Source organism: Pleurodeles waltl, chromosome 6 (assembly GCF_031143425.1).
Source record: "Pleurodeles waltl isolate 20211129_DDA chromosome 6, aPleWal1.hap1.20221129, whole genome shotgun sequence".
Taxonomy (NCBI): domain Eukaryota; kingdom Metazoa; phylum Chordata; class Amphibia; order Caudata; family Salamandridae; genus Pleurodeles; species Pleurodeles waltl.
Window position 1 is genome coordinate 1,666,679,164 of NC_090445.1, and position 22,862 is coordinate 1,666,702,025.

Here is a 22,862-nt window from a genome sequence, read left to right on the forward strand (position 1 = left end):
TGACCTATGTGGAACGTTAATGCTTCCTATATGACTCATAAGCCTACACGAGCCTCTGTATGGAGAAGACGGGGCTAGATGCAATCCAGCCATTCCATTCAGAAGGCAGAAGTCTAAGCAAAGTTACTGGACATGCCGTTTGATGAAATAACTTTTTTGGGAAAACATGTTGATGATGACTTTCTAACAGGTACCGGTACGGCAAAATGCCTTGGAGCCTTCCAGTATTGTCGTCCTGGCTTCTCGAATGTTCGTGGCTCACCTAGATCCCACACCTATAAAGGAGGCTTCAGTGACTATGGAGGTCAAGGTATCCAAAACCACTAGAATACCAACGGGGTTATACACTCAATAGAAACCACAGACAAGGGTACAGACGATCTTCCTGTTGAAAATGGGTGCTTCACAAACACGTTACCAAGACAAAAACAGACTTGACTGCTTGAAGCTGTTTCACTAGCATCCCCCTACTCCAGCGAATAAGATGGATAATTTTGTTTTGCCCCTGCTCGCCAATCTATAACATTCGATCTGTGGGTGCAACAGGGATTGTACACTAGTCAAGGCTCCATCAAAGGAATAGGCTAAAGTGAATGCACAGAACCTCAAACAAATCTGCAGTTCTTGGGAGTGGTACAGGACATACAAATGGGAAGGATTTTTTCCTCAAAGTACAGACTAACAAAACTTCAGTCCTTGGCAAATACCTACTCTGTCAAATAGTTGGTCACAGTGAGGTAGCACAAGTCTCTGCTGGACTGATATCTTCATGTATAGGTCTTATACCCCATTGCAGGCTCTGAATGAGACCCATCCAACAAGAACAGGAGAGCCAATGGAAACAAGTTCAGGACACATGGGTTGGGATGGTCTAAGTCACCAGACATCTGAAGCAAAACATGGATACAGTGTTGGATCCCTAGGAATGCCAGGCTTCCATTCCACACTTTATCGGACAGAATGGTGCTCACAACAGATATCTCCATGGAGGACTGGGAAACTCGCAAGCAGGAGCTCTCAACCAGAGTTCTATGGTCAGATGCCAAAAAGAAGCTCCACTTCAACATCATGCCTCTTCTTGCCATAAGACTGGGTCTGCATGAGTTCCTTCATAGCGGGCAGGTCAAGCAGTCCTCATCCCACAGCACAACATCAATGTGTTACATCGTCAGGGGAGTACAAATGAAGTCCTGGCCTCCATTGGAAGAGGTGCAGTTATTATGGGACAGGTCCATTAACATTTCCCATTACCTGGGCATTGCCTTGGAGCATCTCCCTGGATGCCAAACGATTAGCCGGACTTACTCAGTTGAACACTATCAGACTGTCGCCAATGGGAGCTCCACCAAGACAGACCAGGTTGATTATCTCTTTCCCAAATGGGGCTGCCCCACACTGGACTTGATTGCCACAGAGAAAATAAAAATATGCAGTGCTACGCCTACAGGTTTTGGCAACCAGGGTCCCGGGAAATGTCTTTTTAGTCTGATGCTCTAACATCTTTGTCTTTCAGTTGTTTACCCTGATACCCAGAGCCCTAAGCAAAGTGAAAACAGACCATTGTATCATCAATCTCGTTGCCTTGACCTGGCCACACCAATACTAGTTCATACAGTTGAATCTATCTGTATGTCTATCAATATCCAGGAGGATGCATCCCTATCTTCTCTCCAGGCACAGTGGTGATATTCTGCACCACGACCTTTGGTCGTTGTACCTGACAGGATGGTACCTTGTGACTTAGAGTATATTCATTTGGGTCTTACAGCAGAGTGTAGGGACTATCTCTTTGATCGCTGACTTTTACAGGTTTGCAGGGGTGTTGCTTGACACAGTGTCCAGTGCCAACAGAAGCCTGGCCTCCCAGATCAGATCCTAAGCCTAATTCCTATGGTCTTGGTCTCAGGGAGCAGTGGGTGGGTCAATTGACTCCTTAGAACTCATGAACAAGACACGGACTGATATGAGGAACTGGGTGAAGCCAGTTGCCTGGATACTTCTCCAGATTATGGCCTGCTTTCTCCCCTTCCGTGGCTACAGAGAAGGGAGCAACTTTTGCAGTAGTGGTGCGGGGGGCTGATGTGGTTCCCGACCTTCAGTTACCCTTGGTGGCATCAATACTAATGCCTTGACCAGAGGTGCTTCAGCTAGAGACTCCCCTTCTGTACCATTCCTCTCAGTTAATGAGGCCCTCACAGATGCCCTCCTTGGTACCTGGTCCAAACACAACACGGTTAGGAACAGGACAATTGCCCATCGCCACAGAGGCCTTTGTCCTATTCTAGACCTTTGACCCCTCAACTGCTCCTTCAAGAAGGAGAAATTCAAAATGCTCACCTTGGTTCTGGGTTTGTCTGCCCTGGTCCCAGTAGACTGGATAGTAGAATTGGACTTGCCGGAAACATATTTTCATATCCCTGCCCTGTCTGCCCACAGACATTCCCTGCTTTTCACGGTTGACCACTAGCATTTTCAATTTTCTGTGCTCCCCTTTTCCCTGACCAGCACCTCTCAGGTATTTACCAAGGTGTGATGACAGTTGATACAGCTTATCTGTTGAGATCAGGGATGTCATTTTTCTTCTATCTCAATGGCTGGCTGTTGAAGGTGGGCGCGCCTCAGATTTTCGTCTCCCACTTCCAGACTGCGACGAACTGCCTGCACTCGCCGGAGTTCACTATAAACATGCCAAAGTCACACTTGACCACCTTTCAGTCGCTCCCTTTCATCAGGGCTGTTCTGGACACAGTACACTGTCTGGCTTATCCTTGCGCTCGACGAGTCCAAGATATTCTGGCTATGATATTGATGTTTCAGCCTCTATTTTGTATTTCGATGAGATGGACTCTGGGGCTGTTCGGAGTTATGGCCTCCTGCATTCTGCTTTTGACAAATGCACGTTGGCACATGCAGCTCTGCAGTGGGACCTGAAGTTCCAATGAACACAGCATCTGGGGAGTCTCTCCGACATGGTCCAGATCTGCAAAAGGGAACTGCAAAAGATCTACAGTGGTGGCTGACAAACTTCAATTGGGTCAGCAGCAGATCCCTCTCCCTTTACCAACCAAATTTCACAGTAGTGATAGATGCATCACTCCTGGGGTGAGGCAGCCAACTGGGAAAGTGGAGATCACAGGACTCAGGTCTCCAGTGGAATCGACACACCACATCAATCTGCAGGAGTTGCAGGCGATCCGACTGGCATTGAAGGCCTTCCTACCTTCCATAAAGAAGCTGATGCAAGTGTTCATGGACAACACCAGTGCCATGTTGTACTGTAACAAACAGGACGGGGTGGGGTTGTGGACCCTATGTCAAAAGGCGTCTCTGGACATGGCTGGAACGTCAAGGCATTTCCCTGGTGGCTCAACACCTGGTGAGCACTCTGAAAGCCAAGGCAGGCAAACTCTACTGCAGTTGCTTAGCGGATCACGAATGGCATCCCCATCCAGAGGTGGTGCACGGTGTCTTTCAGTGGTGGGAAGAGCTTTGGTTAGGTTTGTTCGCCTCCGCCGTGAGCTCAGAATGTCAGAAGTTTTGCACACTGAATTTTCCAAGGTAGCTCTCGCTCGGTGACGCTTCTCACCTAGAGCGGAGTTCATTCCTTCTGTGCACCTTTTCACCCATACCACTCTTGCCCAGAATTCTAAAGAAGATTAAGAATAACTGGGCTCAGGTCATTTTTGTTGGACAGTTTGGGCGCGTAGTCTGGTATCCTGAGCAACTGAGCATGGCAATCAATCCTCTGATCAGGCTGCCCCCTTTTAGGAGGATCTTCTTTTGCAGTAGCAAGGAAATGGTTCTCCACCAAAACCAGTCCAGTCTTCACCTGTTTGCATGGGACTGAGCGGTGGCAGTGGACAGCCTTTGACCTTCCTCCTGAAGTCTTTGATGTTATCTTGGGCAGCCAGGCGTTCCTCCACCAAGACAGTATACACCTGCCATTGGAAGAAATTTGTGGCATGGTGTTCCGACAAAAATGTTGATCCCCTTTCTGCTCTTCTTGCTCAAGTGCTTTCTCTCTCGTTCCCAGCAGAGCTCTGCTCTGGGCACAGTTAAAGGTTATCTTTCTGCTATCTCAGCATTCATCGGACTGCCTAATCAACCTTCTCTTTCCAAATCTCTTTTGTAAATAGCTTCTGAAAAGTCTGCTTATCTTTTCCCCTTTCCTCTTTCTCCTTTTATCGTGCCTTAGTGAGACTTGAATCTCTTATTTTAGATTCTAATGTTTGTTCCATTTGAGCCACTTCACAATAGTTCCCTGCGGTTACCCACTATCAAAACAGCTTTCCTTAGGCCTATAACACCTTCCCGTTGAGTTAGTGAGTTATAGACCTTAACTTCTAAGCCGCCCTATTTATTTATCTATCCATCCTGACAGTGTGCTTTGCACACTGCCTCCTTTCTTTCAGAGGTGGTTATGCCCTTTCATGTAGGTCAATCCACCAACTTGCCTTCTTTCTACGCTCCTCCTCACCCTTCCAGGGATGAGGAGTGTCTCCATTGTCTGCATCTCAAACAAGCATTGTGATTCTACCTTGACCACACATGTGAATTCAGGGTGGATGATCAAGTCTTCGTTATGTCAGAGCTAAGAAGGGTTGTGCTGTGTAGAAAAGGACCACCTCGTGATGGGTCATGCTTTGCATTAAAATGTGCTTCGAATTGGCCAAGAAATAACTCCCAGAGTGCTTGCGCTCTCCTTCCACCAGAGCCATATCTGCGACCCCTACGTTAGCTTGCAGAATTCCAGTCCTGGATGTCTGCCAGGCAACAACTTTAGGCCTCTTCACATGTTTACCAAACACTACTTCCTCAACAGTCTGGTCCGTCGTGACTGTCATTTTCCTTGTTCAGCCCTGCAGAACTTCCTCGTCTGAAATTGATCTGTAGACTCAATCCAGGAATGGTATTGCATGGGTTTCGATTCTAAGGTAGGGAGTCTGTACCTAGTAGTCTCTATCAGATAAACAAGTTACTTAACTTCGATAACGCCTTATCTGGTAGAGACTATATGTATCTGCAGATTCCTTACCAGCCCACCTGTCCTCCCCCCTCTGCATACGGACTTCTAGGGGCAGGGCTATATCCCTTTCAGAGCCCTAGTTGTCCACACCAATGGTCTGTGTTCTTCATGGCTCTGCGCTTCTGGCAAGAAAGTCATGAAATGAAACGGACGTCAGTGTGCCTGGGTGGCACCTATGTAGGTTCCGTGGAGGTCTCTTCCGGCGCCGACAAGGGGCGCAGAGGTACTGCTCACAAAAATTCTTCAGGATCCAGTCTGATGCCTGGGATAATTCTAAGGTAAGGAATCTGCAGCTAGATGTAGTCTCTACCAGTTAAGGCATTATCAAAGGTAAGTAATTTGTTCATCTGATAGCTACTGCTAGGTGCAGACCTAAGGCATCAATCTCACAAGTTCAGAGAACAGAAGACAATTCAGTCACTTTTCTCACAGAGGATCTTATAGCACCCCATGAATGGACTTTTCAGTGCATATCCACCTGTATCCTGTATAGCTGCATCCACTAGTACCCTGGGAGCCTAATTTAGTTGTGAACAAGCTCATGTTGCCTCATTTTCAGTGAATCCCTAGGATTCATCTAAAATTCCTATCGTGGAAAATGCTGCTTCCCTTGTTGCTTACATCAACAAAAAGAGTAGGGGAAATGCATGCATTTATTGTGAAAAGACTGTTTCCTTTTTTTACTGTGGACAAAGTACTCTTACTGACCAATCCGAAGTTTATAAGGGCCCTACTGATTTCCACCTGAATGAGCTTATTCTATGTTTTTTTTTTTCTCCAAAATCTCACAATATCAGCAGGGAAGTCGTTGCACTTGCTTGATTGTGCACAGGTGGCCAAGAAGAAAGACATTCTGTCTCCTCACCCAAATGTTTGTATCCTTTGACCACCCAAGAACAGGCCATCCCCTATCCAGACAGGCAAAAGCATGTTGGTTGTCAGCTTGCATCACTTTCTGGCACAACAAGGCGAAGTGTCCACTCCAGGGATGAGAGAGGGTGCTTTCCACTAGGAGCATGGCTACGACTACAGCATTCTATGCTGATGTGCCTCTGGAAGGCATCTGGCCTGCAGTCACTTGCAGGAGCATTCACACGTTCACAAAATACTAATGCCTTGATATGAGTGCAAAAGCCAACTCAGCAGTGCAACAGGCTGTCCTCCATAACCTCTTTCAATGAAGGTGAACCTGCTGTGTTATGTTTATTATAACTATTATGTACTGGTTAGTATTCAGATTCAAGAATGTGAGTATATGAAAGATCTGATGCTTGGGAAGAATTTAGTTACTCACCTGTAATTACAGTTCTTTTCACCTTTGGTATCTTCCATACATTCAGAAGCAGCTATCTCTCCTGCCTGATCACAGGCTCATTTATTTCATACTCTCCTCACACTTTCTGTTATGAAATATGAGCTATGATGGCATCTAGGTTGAGTAGGAGAGCTAGCACTTTCACCTTATTGGCTGTAGTTTGGGTTGCTTCAAATGAGGTGGATTTGCTACTCAACAAACACTGCAGTTGGGGCCTACTCGCCGTTTTAACACTGTTTACTGCTATTTAAGATTACTGGGGGTTCTCAGCCTGATGATGGGGGAATGATTCAAGCATGTGAATCTCTGAAAGATACCAGTGCTGAAGAACTAATGTTACAAGTAATTTCTAAACCAGTCATCCCTTCATATGATCAGCTAATGTTCTCATGAGGGTAGCTTCACCTATATGTTCATCTAATGTTCTCATGAGGCTGGTATCACCTTAGGGGCATAGCATGACCCAGTTGCGCGGCTTGACCTAGTGCCCCGAGGGGGGTGGGGGGGTCTTGACCCAGTGCTTCCCGGGGGTGCGGCTTGACCCAATGCTCCCCAGGGGTGCGGGGGCAGCTTGACCCAGTTCTCCCAAGCGGCATGCGTTGACCCAGTTCCCTCGCTGGGGCGCGGCTTGACTCAGTTCCCCCCTGGGGCGCGGCTTGACCCAGTGCCCCATGGAGTGTGGCTTGACCCAGTGCTCCCCTGGGGCGCGACTTGACACAATGTTACCCTAGCAGGCTGTGGAACATTTAGTTGTATTTGGCAGTTGTTCTCAACCTGTGGTCAGTAGACCCCCAGGGGTCCATGACACATTCCCAGGGGGTCCACAGGCCTGGGCCAGCAGGAAGGCACTTCTCCAGCTGAGGCCTCTACAAAAACACATATTTTTATATGTTAGTTCATTGTGCAGCAGCTTTAAACGTACTCCAAAGTATTTAGGAAAAATAAAAGCATCAAGATAACTCTAGTAATTAATGTCTTGCTGGAGAGAAATGTGAGTTTTGTCCAATGACAGTTTTGACTCATCTAAGTTAGCATAGATGGTTAATATGCCTGCTGCAAAGAACATGTCATGCAAAGAAAATGTGCATAGCACAGTGGATTACTGCTTTTGTCACAGAGATTCTTTTGTTATGTGCACTTTATAAATTGCAATCGTAATCTAGCACAGTGAGCTATGAACTGCCAACAAAGAACTGCGTGGAACAAATTAGAAAGTTATGGTTTTTTATCCCTAGATTTTCATTATCCTTATGCTGCTAAAAAAAAGTTTGCTTGAATAAGAATACATTATTATTAAAGTAAACGCTAGCCACTGTGTTATGTTCTGAATCCTGAGCTTGTGTTTCTCCAGACCAAGCACTCTTAGAAAATTCCTACCAGTACAGATGGTATGTGAATCTTACATCTTGTAGTCCCATGTAAAGTGCTCCGACACCCTACACTGGTATGAGAGGTGCTATAAAACAAATGAAATACATGTGAAAGAGAGGCTATAGACAGATGAGAGGCCCTTATGGTTTTACGTCCTTTCCCTGCCACATATTATATGAAAAAGCTTTCTGAGATTGTTGACAAGTTAGTTGCTGAGATGCAGCACCAGCCTTCCCATTAAAGTTGTTACATTTTTGCATATTGTGTCAATATAAAATTATTATAGCTTTAGTAATTTGAGTATTTGTTGGTTTGAACTTGTTTGTGTGTTTTTTGTGAATTACTGTTTTCATGTTTGAAATTTAAATCGTAGAAATTACTTGGAAGCCCCGGCTTCCAGCAGTAATTCAGTGGGGTCCTCAGGAGTCAAAAGGTTGGGAACCACTTGGCATATGGTGTTTTGAGCCCTGGTAGGAACAGGCAGAGTTGATGATAGGCTTGTAGGATTTTGAAAAGCTTTGTAACACTGATCATGGGAAGAAACTTCTTTAGATGACCAAGCCAACCAGGGTGTGACGCCAGGTCAGCATTGAGGTGAAATTCTTGTTTTTCCAGGATTTTCAGTAGCAGGTGGGTGTGGTGGGGGCAGAATGGGCTTAAAGTATGTGTTGACTATAGACAGGTGCTCGATTAATTGATTGAAGGCACTACTCAGTTATGACATTGTACTATTCTTCGCTTGACGATCTAGTTTAAAAACTTCAAAGGCAACGGAGCAGGAAATATCAAGAACATCCCTGTAATAGAACACACTGGTAGAGCACTGTTTCTAGAATGTCAACAATACACATCATTTCTTTCCATCTCACGTACAGTACTTCTTTGTGTTTCCATTTGGTTTTTCATTTTTGAAACTGACGCTTTACGTGGGCATACAGTGGCCTTAAAGGGTGATATAAAGGCCCATAAGTAAGTCCTTGCTATGTGCCTATGGAGTTTACACTTTTTTAACGATAAAGGCAACACTCCCAGCAGTAATGCGTGGTAAGTGAGGTTTTTGGCCAGGAGAATACCCTACTTTTCTCCGGTCTTCCTTTTTCAGACCAGTGATGAAACATTAAAGATGTCAGTCTATAACTCAGTAGAATGTTTAAGTGCAATTTTAGGGACTATGCATTGGTAATTGGCTTTTAGTCTGCTTTCTCGTAATGCACTTTTTCAGACAGTGATTGCAAATTGTGCTATCAAAAGTTGGTCATTCATTAAATGGATGTATGTTTTAAGTTCTCCTTTTCTCACCCTTTAGGCCCAAAACTTTATAAAGAACCAAGCAGCAAGTCGAACAAGCCCATCATTCACAATGCAATATCCCATTGCTGTTTGGCTGGAAAAGTAAACGAGTCACAGAAAAATTCAATATTAGATGTGAGTATTGCCTAGACTAATGAAAGTGGATTGGACACTTTTCACTTGGTGTCACCTGGGGTAATTTTCTCAGTTGGATCACATAGGTTTTTTGTAGAAGTGCTTGGTGAGTCGCTTTGTTTCTGCTAGAACCCCAGTACGAGGCTCTTTGTCACAGGTATGCCAATATGACTTTGTTGACCAAATACAGAACCTAATGTATAAACCTCGGCATGCACTATAAATATTCCTTAGCTCTATTTGTCAATTCATCTACAACTACAATTGGACTTCTCTGCATCAGGGCAATGCAAGTTAGTTTGGTAGAATCTGACCATCTCTAGAATTTGTAACTTTAAGATGATCCAGTGGTTTTTAGAACTGCAACAGGGCTTGTAGTCCATTCAACCGCCTGCTTATTTACATGAACCGAAAAGGCTGGAGATTGGTTGTCTCTAAGTGAAATAGGTCCAGTAGGCGAAGCCCTGAGTTGGCATCTGCTTGTGAACAAAGCTCGAAAATAAAAGGTCGTGCTATCTCTTTTGTTTCTTTTAAGTGCATGCTCAGGTCTTCTGACTACCAACATTTTCACACATAGCAAAATCAATTTGGTTGGTTGAAAGAGCCCTTTATCCAAGAGTGCTTTCACGAAGACCAGCAATGGCCTCTTAGGTGTATTTTAACTGGTGAAATGTGTTACACTTTTACCTTTATCTCTTAGTTTCGGATAATTTGTTTAGTAGCACTGAAGCGAGGATATGAATGTTGACCAATTTCCCGAAACCTATGTTTATTCAAGTATACAATGAAGTATATTCTCAAACCTGTAATGTTTTTTTTGTCCTAAAAATAGGAACTCGAGAGATGTGAAGCCAACCATTACATTATTCTGTTTCGGGACGCGGGCTGCATGTTTAGAGCACTTTATTCCTACTTCCCCGAATCCGAGGAAATGTTCAAGCTCACAGGGACAGGGCCAAAGAACATTACCCGGAAAATGATAGACAAACTCTACAAATATAGTTCGGACAGAAAACAGTTCACCGTGATTCCAGCCAAAACCATGTCTGTCAGTGTTGATGCTGTCACGATTCACAACCACCTGTGGCAAGCGAAGCGACCTGCAGTGCCAAAGAAAACCCCGACTCAGAAATGACCCTGAGTTGGGGGACAGTGACGTCAGGAGGCGAGCATGCAGTCCTGTGTCCCTCACGTGGGTACGAAATGTGCGGAACCTCCAGTCATTTGCAAAGACATGAACCAATGAAAGTACATAAGAACAGGACTACTACGTGTTCTTCAGTGAATGATTCTTCTGCTGTTTTGCTACCATTTGAACTACTGAGGACTGGAGGTGGGCGAGGGCTGGGCATGCAGCAAGATCTGGAATCGGTGCATTTCCTTTTACTTGAAGAACTATCTCTAAGAAATAGGAACATTTTAGTTCCAGCTGCAGTCCTTCTTAAAAGCTGGAAATCTTTAGACTTCTGAATAGTTTCGGGTCACTCATGTTTTAAAAAGTTTCGATTTGTTTTTGTTTGAACTGGTTTTATTTTGGGGACAAGGAGGAGGGTTTGGTAAACTGTAAAGTAGATACTTTCTGCCAACATAGTTCAGCTTCTTTAAGGGAATGAGAAGCCCCAACCATGCTGCTTAGAACAAAACTAACTTTATATTCACTTGGCACTAAATATATTGCAAAATCTGATCTTTAAGGGATGGACGTCAACCATGTTTGGCTTGAAATCGCCTTAATTAAATCATGAAGAGGTATGTAATGTCATGGGTGCTCCTGGCTAGCTCTACGTGTTTAAGAGTAACAAAACAAAGTTGATGTACTTGTGCTCCAGACAGAGCATTTGTGATGGAGGAGCCGTTCCCCACAGAGTCAGATTGTGCTAGACATTGAACGTGTCCACTGACCACGGTACTCTTATATGTAATGATGCACTTATGAAGTTCACTGTCCGCACTCTCTAGATTATGATGTCATGAAGTGTAATCCCACTTTTGTTGTCTTTTGGTGTTGAAGAAGCACCTTGCTCAAACAGTGTGCACACATTGTCGTTCAGTTATTTTTTTACGATTGTTGCGATGTGATATTTATGTATTCTTAGTTACTGAATCCTTTGTTTTATCTCTTATTAAAAACCAAGCAGGCAGTTTTCTTTCAGACACCCTGTTCTTAGTTGAAGAACCACATTTCAGTTGATGTGGCCTCAAATTGAAGATTTTTCGATTAAGACCTGCAAAAACATGTGCAGATTCAAGTTTTTCCAACGGCCGGGGCTGTTTGTGCAGTTATTTTTGATCTTTGTTTTTACAGTGCAGTCTTAATTTGTGTTGCAACAGAGTTTTGAGTTCTGCAAGCACATTGTTGCACTTTGGCAGAGCACCATTATAGCATCAATTTTGAAGTTGCCATCCAAAGTTCCCATAGAAACATGTTTTCTCTCCTTTTTTTTTTTTTTTTTTTTGATTCGGTTTGCACATCTTTACCTTTATTTAAAGTGTTACTTGACATATGCACTTGGTACAGAAAAGGGAACTGTAGGATAGTACAAAAAGATTCTGAACTCTGAAGACAGCATTCTCATGACATTAATGACGTAGGCAAAATTACGTTGGTTTGAAACTGAAATGGAAAATTCCACATAAAATCTTACTGAACACTAACTAGAGGAAACTGAAGGTTTTCTGTTGCATTTTCCCTACACCTCCCCCACCTCAAACAGTTTTTAAGTACTTGACCATATGTTGCTGCAGTTCTTGTATATAATATGAAGAACAAGCTGTTTGTAAATAATGGCTCTGATTTCTAAAATGCTACAAATTTGAGTGTAATTTTTTCTGTTATCATGCTTTTTCATGCTTGTGCTTATTTTTCTCCTCTTTTCACTGTATGTTTGCTATTATATACCATATTTATTTTATGAAAGCACTGAAAAGTAATAAAATCAATAATGAAGGATTTTTTTTTTTTTTAAATGTTGACATTCATACTCGTCGCCTCATCCACTTTTCACAACTGACATTACCCATTTTCCTTTTTAAAGCAGCACTTCTACTAACCACTTTGGAAATTTGATTCTTGTCGTAATATGTGTTTAGTGATTCCTACCCGGCCTCCTTTAATTTTTGTTAAGTGAAGACATGAAAGTGTAACTTGTATTTGTAACATGTGTGGCTGTAGATACACATGCACTGTATTCTCCTGTCATCTAGTGTTAGACTTGAAGGTTGCAAGTTTTTTGTTACTCGAAGAAGTCTTTACGAGTCATGAAGTAGCTTGTGACTCCTTCCTCAGTTGGCAATGTATATGGGTACCGACTCAGTTGTTAGATTGTATTTCTCCACCTTTGGACTGGGACATAGCAACAAGGATCCTGGATTTGTGTTCTAAGTTTGTGCTTCAGGCCCTCATGGCTTCCCATCCACACCTTCCTCCAAGACCGACTGGTAGAGTATCGCTTCTGATAGCTCTCCACTCCCATCTACATAGAGTGTGAAGCACCTCCCATTGTCTGAGACCTGAGTCGCCCATACCCCTCTGGGGCTCTGTGTCTGTCGTCTTTGTCTTCTGTCTTCGAAGCCTGGGAACTGTCTATGCGTGGTAAGTGATTGGATGTACACCATTCAGGAAACGTCTTCGATGATACTCTAAGTATCCCTGGGCAGACCTCCATAGTTTAGGTAGCGTCTGAAGTCTTTTACGATGCCACGTGTGCTTCTTGTCCCAACTTTCAGTGTAAGAAGACCCTTTGTAATCACAGACAAACACGAGCTGGACTGCAGTGGGAAACAACCAAAGAAACCCAGAATATCTTCAGAGAGCCAGACGCCCTCAACGACTAGGAGGAATAAGGCATGTAGTCTTCAGATGTTCTCCCCTACCAGCCCGGCCCAGAAGTCATTGGTTCCAGTGCATCTGATGCCAAGGAAGAGGAGATAAAAGGGGCTCTGTCCACTTCGGCTGAGGCCTAGGTCTCTGAGGAAGACCACAGCAAGACTCGTTAGTAGAATGGTCAAACCCTAAGCACATCAGAAGTCTCATAAGACTCTGAGCTAACGCTCTGCTCTCCAGAGACACAGGTTTCCAACCCTGTGCACAAGAAACAGCCACACCGTGGGCCTCCACCACCTTTGGGCTCTGGTTGCCATCGAGGGAAGGTGTTGGAGATAAAAAAGGGATTCATCAAAGCATGTTGAATCACATTGATGTTTGGATCCGAAGACTTCCTCCAACATTGAGAAGCCTTAACACTCTTCGCAGCTGAAGGCACCATCCACAGAAGCACCTTCTGCATCGAAAAAAACATTGACATAGCGATCTGCTTCCATGGTCGGGTCCAGTGATTCAGAGAGGCCAATCCATGAAAAACTGCAAAAGCATCTCAACAAGAAACAAAACAGCTATTTATTAATACCTGCAAAGGGGAAATTACTGCCAATAGTGACCCACCCCCTAAGACTGCTGCCACCCTATCAAGGAAAAAGGGGGCTTCCCTACGAAGATCAGGCTGCACTCATTCCTTTGGAGGCCATACAAGCTCCAGTGAGGTTCAAGGACATTGATACTAACCCTCACCTTCTCCGCCACCACTGTTGCCTCCTCCATCACCTACTCCATGTCTCCTTTCACCTCTTCTATACTTAACCGAGGGGACACCACCTTCGTACTCAGACCAGAGGAACCCATACATCCCTACAGAGGATTGAGGATCCTCACCTTAGGAAGGACCCCTCTGAGCATAAAGATGCTACCACCAACCAGAGGGAAATACAACTTGCAGTTGGCTACCATAAGTCAGAAGTGATCATCATACCTGATGGTGCAGTGGGTTCCAACAAATAGACTTATCCTCTCACAAAAATGCTAAATTCCAAAGCTTTGTCTCCAAGGTTCCACACATTCACTCTATAGGCAGTGCACTATAAATTAACTGGTCAAGGATATTTGCTTATACTTTTTTTTTCCTCTCCCACGCCTTCTATGCGTGGTGAAGAGGCTACGGTAGAAGTCTCTCCCCCTCATCATGGTGGCTCCCTCGTGGACCAGACAACCATAGTTCTCAACCCTCCTCGAGATTTCTATTTCTCCTCACTAGAAGTTCCCCAATATGCAAGACCTTTCTCATAAGAACAGGGTATGATCAAACACTCTGACTCCAGGCAACTCAATCTAGCAGTTTGGCACTTGACATCTTAGAGTTTGGTTGTCTAAGTCTCCTGCAGGATTTCATTACCATCCTAGAGGAAGCTGGCAGACATACTCCTGGAGCTGCTTTGCAGCGAAATGGAAAAGGTTTATCCAGCACTGTAATTCTGAAAATCTAACTCCTCTTAAGCCAGTGGTCCAAAACATTGTCTTTTTTTACTTCACCTGTGGAAATCAGGGTTAGAATGTACCTCAGTATGCCTACAAATAGCACCTATCACATGCAAAACAGAGAACATTCTTCTCTTTTTAGAATCCCAGTCATTGAAGCCTTCATTAAAGGTCTTAAATGGTTTATCTCACCCAGAGCCCCACCTGCCCTTCTTGGCAACCCGGTACAGTCCTTATAAGAGTCTTAGAGCCCCCTTTTGAGTCACCACTTTCATGTACTTTGCAGAAGCTCTTGTGAAATGTACCTTTCCTTAAAGCTATTACCCCCTAAAGCGTGTATGTGAGCTATAGGCTCCAACCTTACAAGAACTTTTAATCCAATTTCTTTAGAACTGCCCCTAAATTCTCTCCCAAGGTGGTCTCTCATTTCCACTTCAGCTAGGTAATTAAGCCACCAGTCATCTTTCCTCAACAAGGCACAGTTGCGGAAAATACCCCTTGTCTAGACAATAAAGGAGTCCTAATATACTACATTGGCAGAACTAAACCTTTTCATAAAAACTCAACAGTTTTTTGTTGCTTTTGCTTAACTTTCTAAAGGTGACACAGTATGTATCAAAATATGGCATTGCTGGATGGAATGTTAGATGTATCCAGACATGCTACCTTAAATCCAAAAGGCTTCTCTCCTTAGGTGACACTCTACTGGGAAGGAGGGGCGGCAACAAAGTTTTTAGGGATTATTCCCTATAGCTGACATCTATTCAGCAACAATGTGGTCAATTCCACACACCTTTACTAAGCGTTACTGTTCGGATATTCATGCCGGTCAGCTTCCTTAAGTTAGCCAAACTGTATTAAGAAGGTTTTTTTTCCAGACATCTGCATCAACCACTGACTTTCCACCACTTTTGGGAGTAAAACTGTACAGTCTAGGCCCAGCATGTGTATCTACAGCTCCACATGTTATGAATGGAAAATGTTATTAAGCAGTTGTTCGTAGTTTGTTGTGCTGAAGATTCATACATGCCCACCCTCCTCCCCAGAGTCATTGTCTGGTTGCACACCCTTGTAATATTAACATCTATTACTCTTATACACAATTTGCACGGTCACAACATTCTCGCTACTTACCACTCCATACTTACACTTGCTCGCTGTGCAAAAACAATCCAGCAATTAAGTTGTGCCCAGGCGCATTGCCAACAAAGGGAAGAGTCCCAGGCTACCTGCCATTGTGAGTCTAAAAGATGATTTCGAACAAAGACAATTACAATGTCCAAGCCTGATGTCCTTTTAACCACCTCAATAGTATTCGAAGTATGATTTTTGATGTTCATAAATTAATGACGTTGGTCAACGTACAGTTTTGCATTGATGCGGAGTATAGCAGTGTGTTATCTTTAACAAATAGTTGGTGAGAAGTAGATGTCCTATGCTTTTTTCTGCTTATAACTCTGTACAACAGTGGCTCCCAGCCTATGATCCGGGAACCCTTGGGGGTCTGCGAAGCCTTCTCAGGGTGTCCGCAAATGTGTAGAAAATTAAGTATTACTAAAAAACTATGTCCCTGGCTTTCAGTAATGACTCAGTGGAGGGGTCCCTGGATTCCAATAATGATTCAGCGGGGGTACCTGGGTTCCAGTAATTATATAGTGGGGGTCCACAGAAGTCAAAAGGCTGGGAACCTCCGCTATACAAACTGATGTTCAAATCATTCTATAAGTTTTTAAACCAATATGAGCTCTAGACATTTAAACACTGCTGCTTTGTACGCTTTAATTTTCATTGAATACGAAGTGTCTGTTTAAACCATGCTTTTAAATGTTCAGTTGTTGTCCCATCAGATAGCTCAAAGAGCTCTGCTAGTATTGGCCATAAATTGCCCCTAGTTAAACTATATGACAATTATTTTTAAATAAGTATTTTCCATACGTTTGGCCCAATAGCAAACTCACGAAATTTAAAGTCGAGTATTTGGATTCCGGAGATAGTGATAGCTAAGTTTAACTGCATTCTTCAGGGCTTCCTGTTGCCTTTTTGCTGAACATGTTCGTTCAATCTCTCATGAATTGAGATCCTGACATCTCCAATTGACTTCTTGCGATTATTACATGCAGGTCTGTGTTTGATGTTGCCCTCTGGTAAGCAGAAAGTTTTTACCTTGGTTTTCCATTTTGTGTTTGAGTCAATGAATTACAGCTAATGTATACTCAGTCAAGCAAGTATTGAGGAGTTGCTCTGGGATTCTGTCATGTCTTAAGCTTCCTTACCATGGAACCCTAACTTCAACTTGGTTGGCCTTCAGATCTCCATTGATCAACAAGTTCGAAACTTCAAGAAATTTGTGGTTATGAATTCAGTCTGGTACTGTGGTTGGAGGGTTGGTGAATAGGTGTTACTTATTCCTTTCCCTGTTATAGTACACCTTACTCTTCATCTCTTAAGAATTAACATAAGTATATAATTGGAGCGTTAGTTAGCTCAGAACTTGATTATCTAAACTTTACTTAGTGAGACATGCAGGCAAATCAAATGGTAACCTTAAAAAGCATCCAGAGGCTAATGCCATTCCTGACCTTGGGCATCAGAACCTAAATCATCCTTCAGTTTTCTACAAAAATTTCACTAATCAGTTGGCAAAACTTTGTTCATTAAATAAATACTTCCATAGAGCTGTACTTCTATGCTTAAATGCATTCAGATGTCGCTTGGCTACTCAAGTCATGAGTGCAGTGTGGAGGCAGCTGAAGATTTGTTTCTAAAAGCAGGTTTACGAAGGCCTTTCTACTGTGCATCCCTTCATATAGAAATTTAGAGTGCTGTTGAAGACAATCATGACTACAATGCCACATCAACAAGGAAACAAAAATCACTGTCGAAATTAATTTTGGGATAACTAACATTCATTATATTAATTTCTACGTCATAGTGCACCAAATTATTATGTTGCTAATATGTACTCCTTTCTACAGATTCCTCATTTAGTAATATCTCTAGGCAATAATGTGGAAGTGGTTTTATTTTTTTATTTTTTTTTATTTTTACAACTCCGCCACCTGGAGTGTACGCTCCTGCTGTAACACACCACTGTGCAAAACCGGCTTCATGAATTTGGCACCTGCACCAGAGTAGATTCTTCATTTATTTTGTCAACGTCCCACATAATCCTAAAATGAAACTAGTTGGCTACATCTTTCCCTCCTTTTTGCCAACATTTGTTGGATGTCCATACAATTCTCAAGACCCAAGTGTTGACTCGAATTCAGAAGACAAATGTCTATAGCTCCTTGACATATTGTACGTATTTTGCTTAAGGTCAGCCCAACACACTAACTATGGCAATATTCTCTCATGGACCCCAAGGCTGCTAAAGCCTGGCTGTTTCAACTTTACACAAGAGTGTAAACCAGTGAGGTTTGTGGCTCAGCCAACTTGCTCTGTCTCAGTGCTGGGAGATGATCTGCCATCTGCAAAAGCCAGAATTTTATTTTTTTATTTTATAGCTCTTCTGCCTAAGTGTTACATAGATCAGCCATTTCAGATTATGGATGGTCGAAATAAATATGGGAAAAAATGACCTTCCAGTTAAGATGATGACGAATCTCTAAAGCGGTCTTGAAGTGTCTCGCCGAATCCATGGCTTTGACTGAGACCAGAAATATGAAATTGGATGCAGCTAGTGTAACAGAGCTAGTAGAGGATGCTACGGATTGGGGGTTAACAAAGAAGATTATTTAAGTGTGAGGAGACATACAGATGGATGCTGACCCAAATGGTTGTGAGTGGCTAAATTATATAGAGATAAAAAGAGAGATTGTAGGGCAATGACACAAATAAATTAAATGCTACACAGAGAAAGAGCTAGGGAGGGTAGGAGAAACAAATCTAGTGTAGACAGACAGCATGCAGAGCGAGGGTAGCAGTTGGACTATGAGTAACAAGAAGACTGATGACAAAATTGAAAACAAGACTCCCAAGGGGTGAGTGAGTTGGCAGGATGAGCGATATGGAGGGCAGAGCATCAAACAAGGTGAGAGAAAATCAGATATAAGATTAAAGTTTTAACAGCAGAGCAAGTTTAGCAAGAGGAAATTGTATATAAGTATTAGACCTAAAGGTTATAAGTGTGAGCCTACAAAAAAGTCCCAGGTGAAAAACAAAATAGAAAACATACCAAGACTGAATGACTTAGAAAGACGATTTTGCTGGGTTGGCATAAGACAATGGAAGGAGGTGGAGTGGAGGAGTAAAGATATATGGCAGGAAAACAGAGAATATTGGTTTAGGAAGCCTTTGAATGCAGTGCATGTGATCGAAGAGTTTAGAAGAGACGATGACATGATATTGGGGAGAGCAGTTAAAATAATAAAAAGACAGAATCAAGTCGTTAGCATGTAAATCTTAGAGAAGATCAAATGAAGCAGTAAGAGTGGGACATAAAGATGGAAAAAAGACACGGCGGGCTGTAAGAACTTATTTCCAGGTTGTGCTTTGGAGAAACATCTGAGAAGAAGGTGAGGTAGTCCATGTAACCAAAAGGCTGATTTGACAGGTAAAAGTACTACTAAGAAGACATAATAGGAGAAATATTCAATGAAAAAAATCGATAGAAGGATTGAGTGGTCCACTGTGTTAAGTGAGGTGTATAGATAAAGGATATGGTGGAAAATGTCAGTTTTAGGAGCAGCATTGAGATGGTTAGAGACTACAAGCAGAGTAGCCTTATTTGAGTCAACTAGATGAAATCCTGACTGCAGAGGCTGAGAACAGTGTGTGATTGTAAATAAGCATAGATCTGATAGAGACTTCTTGCCTCAGGTACCTTACCTTAGAATTTTCCCTGGTGTCAGACTGGATCAGGACATTTTTGAGCAATCCCCTTGTGTGCCAAAGGTGGCGTCTTTCGACTCTTTATGACATCTGTGCCGGGAGTGACATGCCTTTATAGATGCCACTCCAGCACGCTGACCTCAGTTCTTTCTTTTCTGTGTCATCAGTGTGGATCCAGACGAGCGCCCCTCTGTCATTTTTTGACTAGCTTTTTTCGAAGTTTTGTTGACTAGTGTGCCTTTTTTCTTCCTTTTTTTTTAAAGATTTCTCCAAAGAAACCTACTGGGTTCAATCCTTGTTGTGCCTGTCACAGACAGATGTCTGTGACACACTCCACTTAGTGTGTCTGTGGTGCCTGGAATGGGGACACGACTCCACAGCCTGTGTGGGTTGCAAGACCATGTACCCAAAAGCCATTCACAAGCGGGACATGAAGCTCTTGGCCCCTTGCCACGCAACTCTGTGTCGCCCCAAGTCCCGTTCGCAAAGGAGGTCTCAGGACTGCTCCCAGAGTTGCTTGCGTCAGTCTTCATCTCGAAACGAAAAAGTCAAAGTGCTCTTCAACTTCATGTCACTCCCTTTCTTCAGACCGGTGGAAACGACAACAGAGATCCAGGCCCCACTCCCGAGGTTATTCATCTGGAGCTTGTGCCCAATACTGGGTCTGCTCCATACTTCCCTAATTTTCTGAGGAGACGGAGTGACTCCTGCCCGGCTGTGAGAATTTTCTAAAGACTTGAGCTTAAGTTTTGGGCTGTCGAACTCCTCTGCAGTGCCTTTTGACCCCTTGGGTTGGAAGGGTCTTCAATTGAGGCTCTGCTGGCAGGTCCACCCTTTGCACTTGTTTAACCCTCACAAATTGTTGGTAGATCCGGATCAGCTCTGGCCAGGACTTTGCAATCTCCTCTGGGGGTGTTCCAGTGATGCTGTTCTTGAGGCCCAAGGGCGTGCCCAATCCCATTGTGGTTCTGGACTAAGATATGGAGCTGGACTGGCTTCATTCAGAGCCAGTTTGCTGTCTCTCGACCCTATCTCCAGTGCTGACCAATCCCACATGCCCGGTTTGGAGCTAGATTCTTATTTTCCTGGAGAACCCTCAGGTTCTGTCTGCCTGCACACTGGAGACTGGATGATAGCGCTAGTATTGAAGGATATCTACTTTCATATCCCTGACCTGTGGTTCACAATAGTCCCAGAACATTACCACTTTGCTGTGCCCCCCTTTGACCTGACCACTGCCCCTCGGGTGTTCACGAAAGTGATGGCGGTGGCTGCAGCTTATCTGCAGAGGTAAGAGGTCTCCATCTTACCCTACCTACATTACTGGCTGTTAAAGGCGGCTCACCTCAGGCAGTATCCTCCCACCTTCAGACTATGGCAGATCTTCCGCATTCACAGGGGTTCACTATCAACATGCCAAATTCACCCAACTCCCTTTCAGGCACTCCTTTTCATCAGAGCTATTCTGGATATAGCACAGTTTGGGGCTTATCCTCCAGTACAGTGACACACTGCAGTGGGATCTGAAGTCCCAGTGGACACAGCATCAGGACAATCTCACAGGCTTGGTCCAGAGATCAAAGGTAACTACAAAAGATAAGCAATGCTGGTTCATGGACCTTGATTGGGTCAATTGCAGACTGCTCTCTCATCCCCCTAAAGAGTCTGTGGTAGTGACAGATGCGTCACTTCCAGATTGGGATCAGAGGAAACTGGTCTGTGGCAGAGTCTCAGCTCCACATCAACCTACTGGAACTGAGTGATTTGCTTGCCATTGAGTCATTTTTCCTTCTATCAAGGGAAGACTGGTACACAGACAACACTACCTCCATGTGCTATTGCCACAAGCAGGGCATTTCTGATGGATACACCTACCTGTGGATTCTTCACCTAAAGAATGCTCCCCTCGCGCCAGCCTCAACAGAAATTTCTTCTAGCTCTGCACGCCGACGATGACGTCACAATCGCCCGACTCCACGTGACGCGTATGACGTCATCTTGGCAATAAGAAGCCCTCGTCGACGTGCAGACGTCAGTTCCCTTTTTTCCGTGCCTCAGAGTAACGTTTTTTCTTCGAGGCTCACAGGAAGCTACAGTTGCATATCAATGGTTACAATGTTGCAACCAAGGAAATCCGGTTTTAAGCCTTGTAACTAGTGCGGGGTCGAATGTCTGTTACCGATCCCCATGAGAATTGCCTCTGGTGCCTTAGCTCCGACCATGAGGTCGAGTCATGTGGCTCCTGCCAGCGCATGAACCCGAAGGCACTCAAGGAAAGAGAGGCAAAATTGTTCTTGGCCCGTTCCAAGAAAAAGGAGAGGCGTCATCGGAGAGAGTCCTCTTCAAGATCCTCGAGGGCTCATCATCGCCATGGTGACTCTCGGCGCCGTCACGACTCCTGGCGCCGATGAAGTAAGGGGCGGTCCTGGTCCAGATCGGCATCTCCGTCAGCTCGGCGTCCGACGTGGGAGATTAGCCCGACCGTCACCCCTACGACTCCGACTTCACCTGGGTCGGTTTTCGAGGTCGAGCCTCTTCAGAGGCCAGAGGGTTCTCCTAGCCAGGAGTTGCCTGGCCCAGCTACGGCATCTATGCCGGTGCCGGTGCAACAGCAATACCTGGCTTTCCCGGCGCCTTGAACGGATCCTGCGGCTTTTTTTAATTAATGACAAGCAGGTCCGTCGGGCCCTTTGGCCTTTAATTTGGGTGTTCCGGCGTCTTATAAGTCGACGCCTTTCACGCCATTTTTGTCTGCTGCAGCTGAAGCGGCGCCGATGCCCTTGGAGTCGCCTACGAGACCTGCTACACCTGCTACGGCGCCAATGGATTTACCTCGGATCCAATCCACAGTCAAGGTTCCTGTGAAGCCGGAGGGTCTGGCGTCGGATGGATCCGAGGTTCGGCGCATACGGAGATCTTCGGCGTTGGCCTACGCCTTATTGACGGCGGGTCTCGAATCTAGACTTCGATCCAGACATCTGGCTTTGCGCCTTCTGGAGGAGGAAGAATACAGCAGACAACACCTGGAAGAGGGTGAGATCTTGGATCCTTTCGGTGACTTTCAAGGACTTGATACTGCAAGTGGCATCAATACTTCCCCTGAGTGGGATCTAGCTTCCCCTGGGGAGTACACTGAGGAAGCTGCATCTTTCCATGCAGTAATACGGAAGGCTGCAGACTTCTTAGATCTCCCTCTTCCGCCTGCGGAAGTGAAGAGGAACCTGTTGACGGAGGTGTTGCATCCAACTTCTGTGACGGCAGAGCCTCTCTTGCCTTTTAATGAGGCTCTTCTAGATCCTATCAAAGACATCTGGAAAAAGCCTGTGTCTTCAGCGGCTGTCAAAAGAATGGTAGCACTACGCTATCGGGCGGCACCAGGTGACCCTGTCTTCCTCTCCAAGCACCCGACACCGGAGAGCTTAGTAGTTCAGGCCTCCTGTTCTTCCAGGTCCTCTCCTGGCTCGTTTCCCAGAACCCCTGCGGACAGGGAATCGAAGAAAATGGACCATTCTGCCAAAAGGGCCTTTTCTTCACGTAGCATGGCCCTAAAGTCAACCAACGCGACCTGCATTTTGGGACGTTAT

General features: G+C 44.4%; 1 protein-coding gene across 2 annotated transcripts in view; it reads left to right on the top strand.

Annotated features, from left to right (window-relative positions):
- The window catches only part of CAMSAP1 (calmodulin regulated spectrin associated protein 1), a 342,698-nt gene extending 330,597 nt beyond the window's left edge, over window positions 1–12,101 (top strand). For both annotated transcript variants that reach the window (XM_069241639.1, XM_069241640.1), the window contains 2 exons: window positions 9,019–9,137; window positions 9,970–12,101. In XM_069241639.1, the coding sequence (XP_069097740.1) occupies window positions 9,019–9,137; window positions 9,970–10,272 (422 nt within the window). In that variant the 3' untranslated portion in view covers window positions 10,273–12,101. The remainder of the gene's footprint in view (window positions 1–9,018; window positions 9,138–9,969) is intronic.
- The last annotated feature ends 10,761 nt before the right edge of the window (window positions 12,102–22,862 follow it).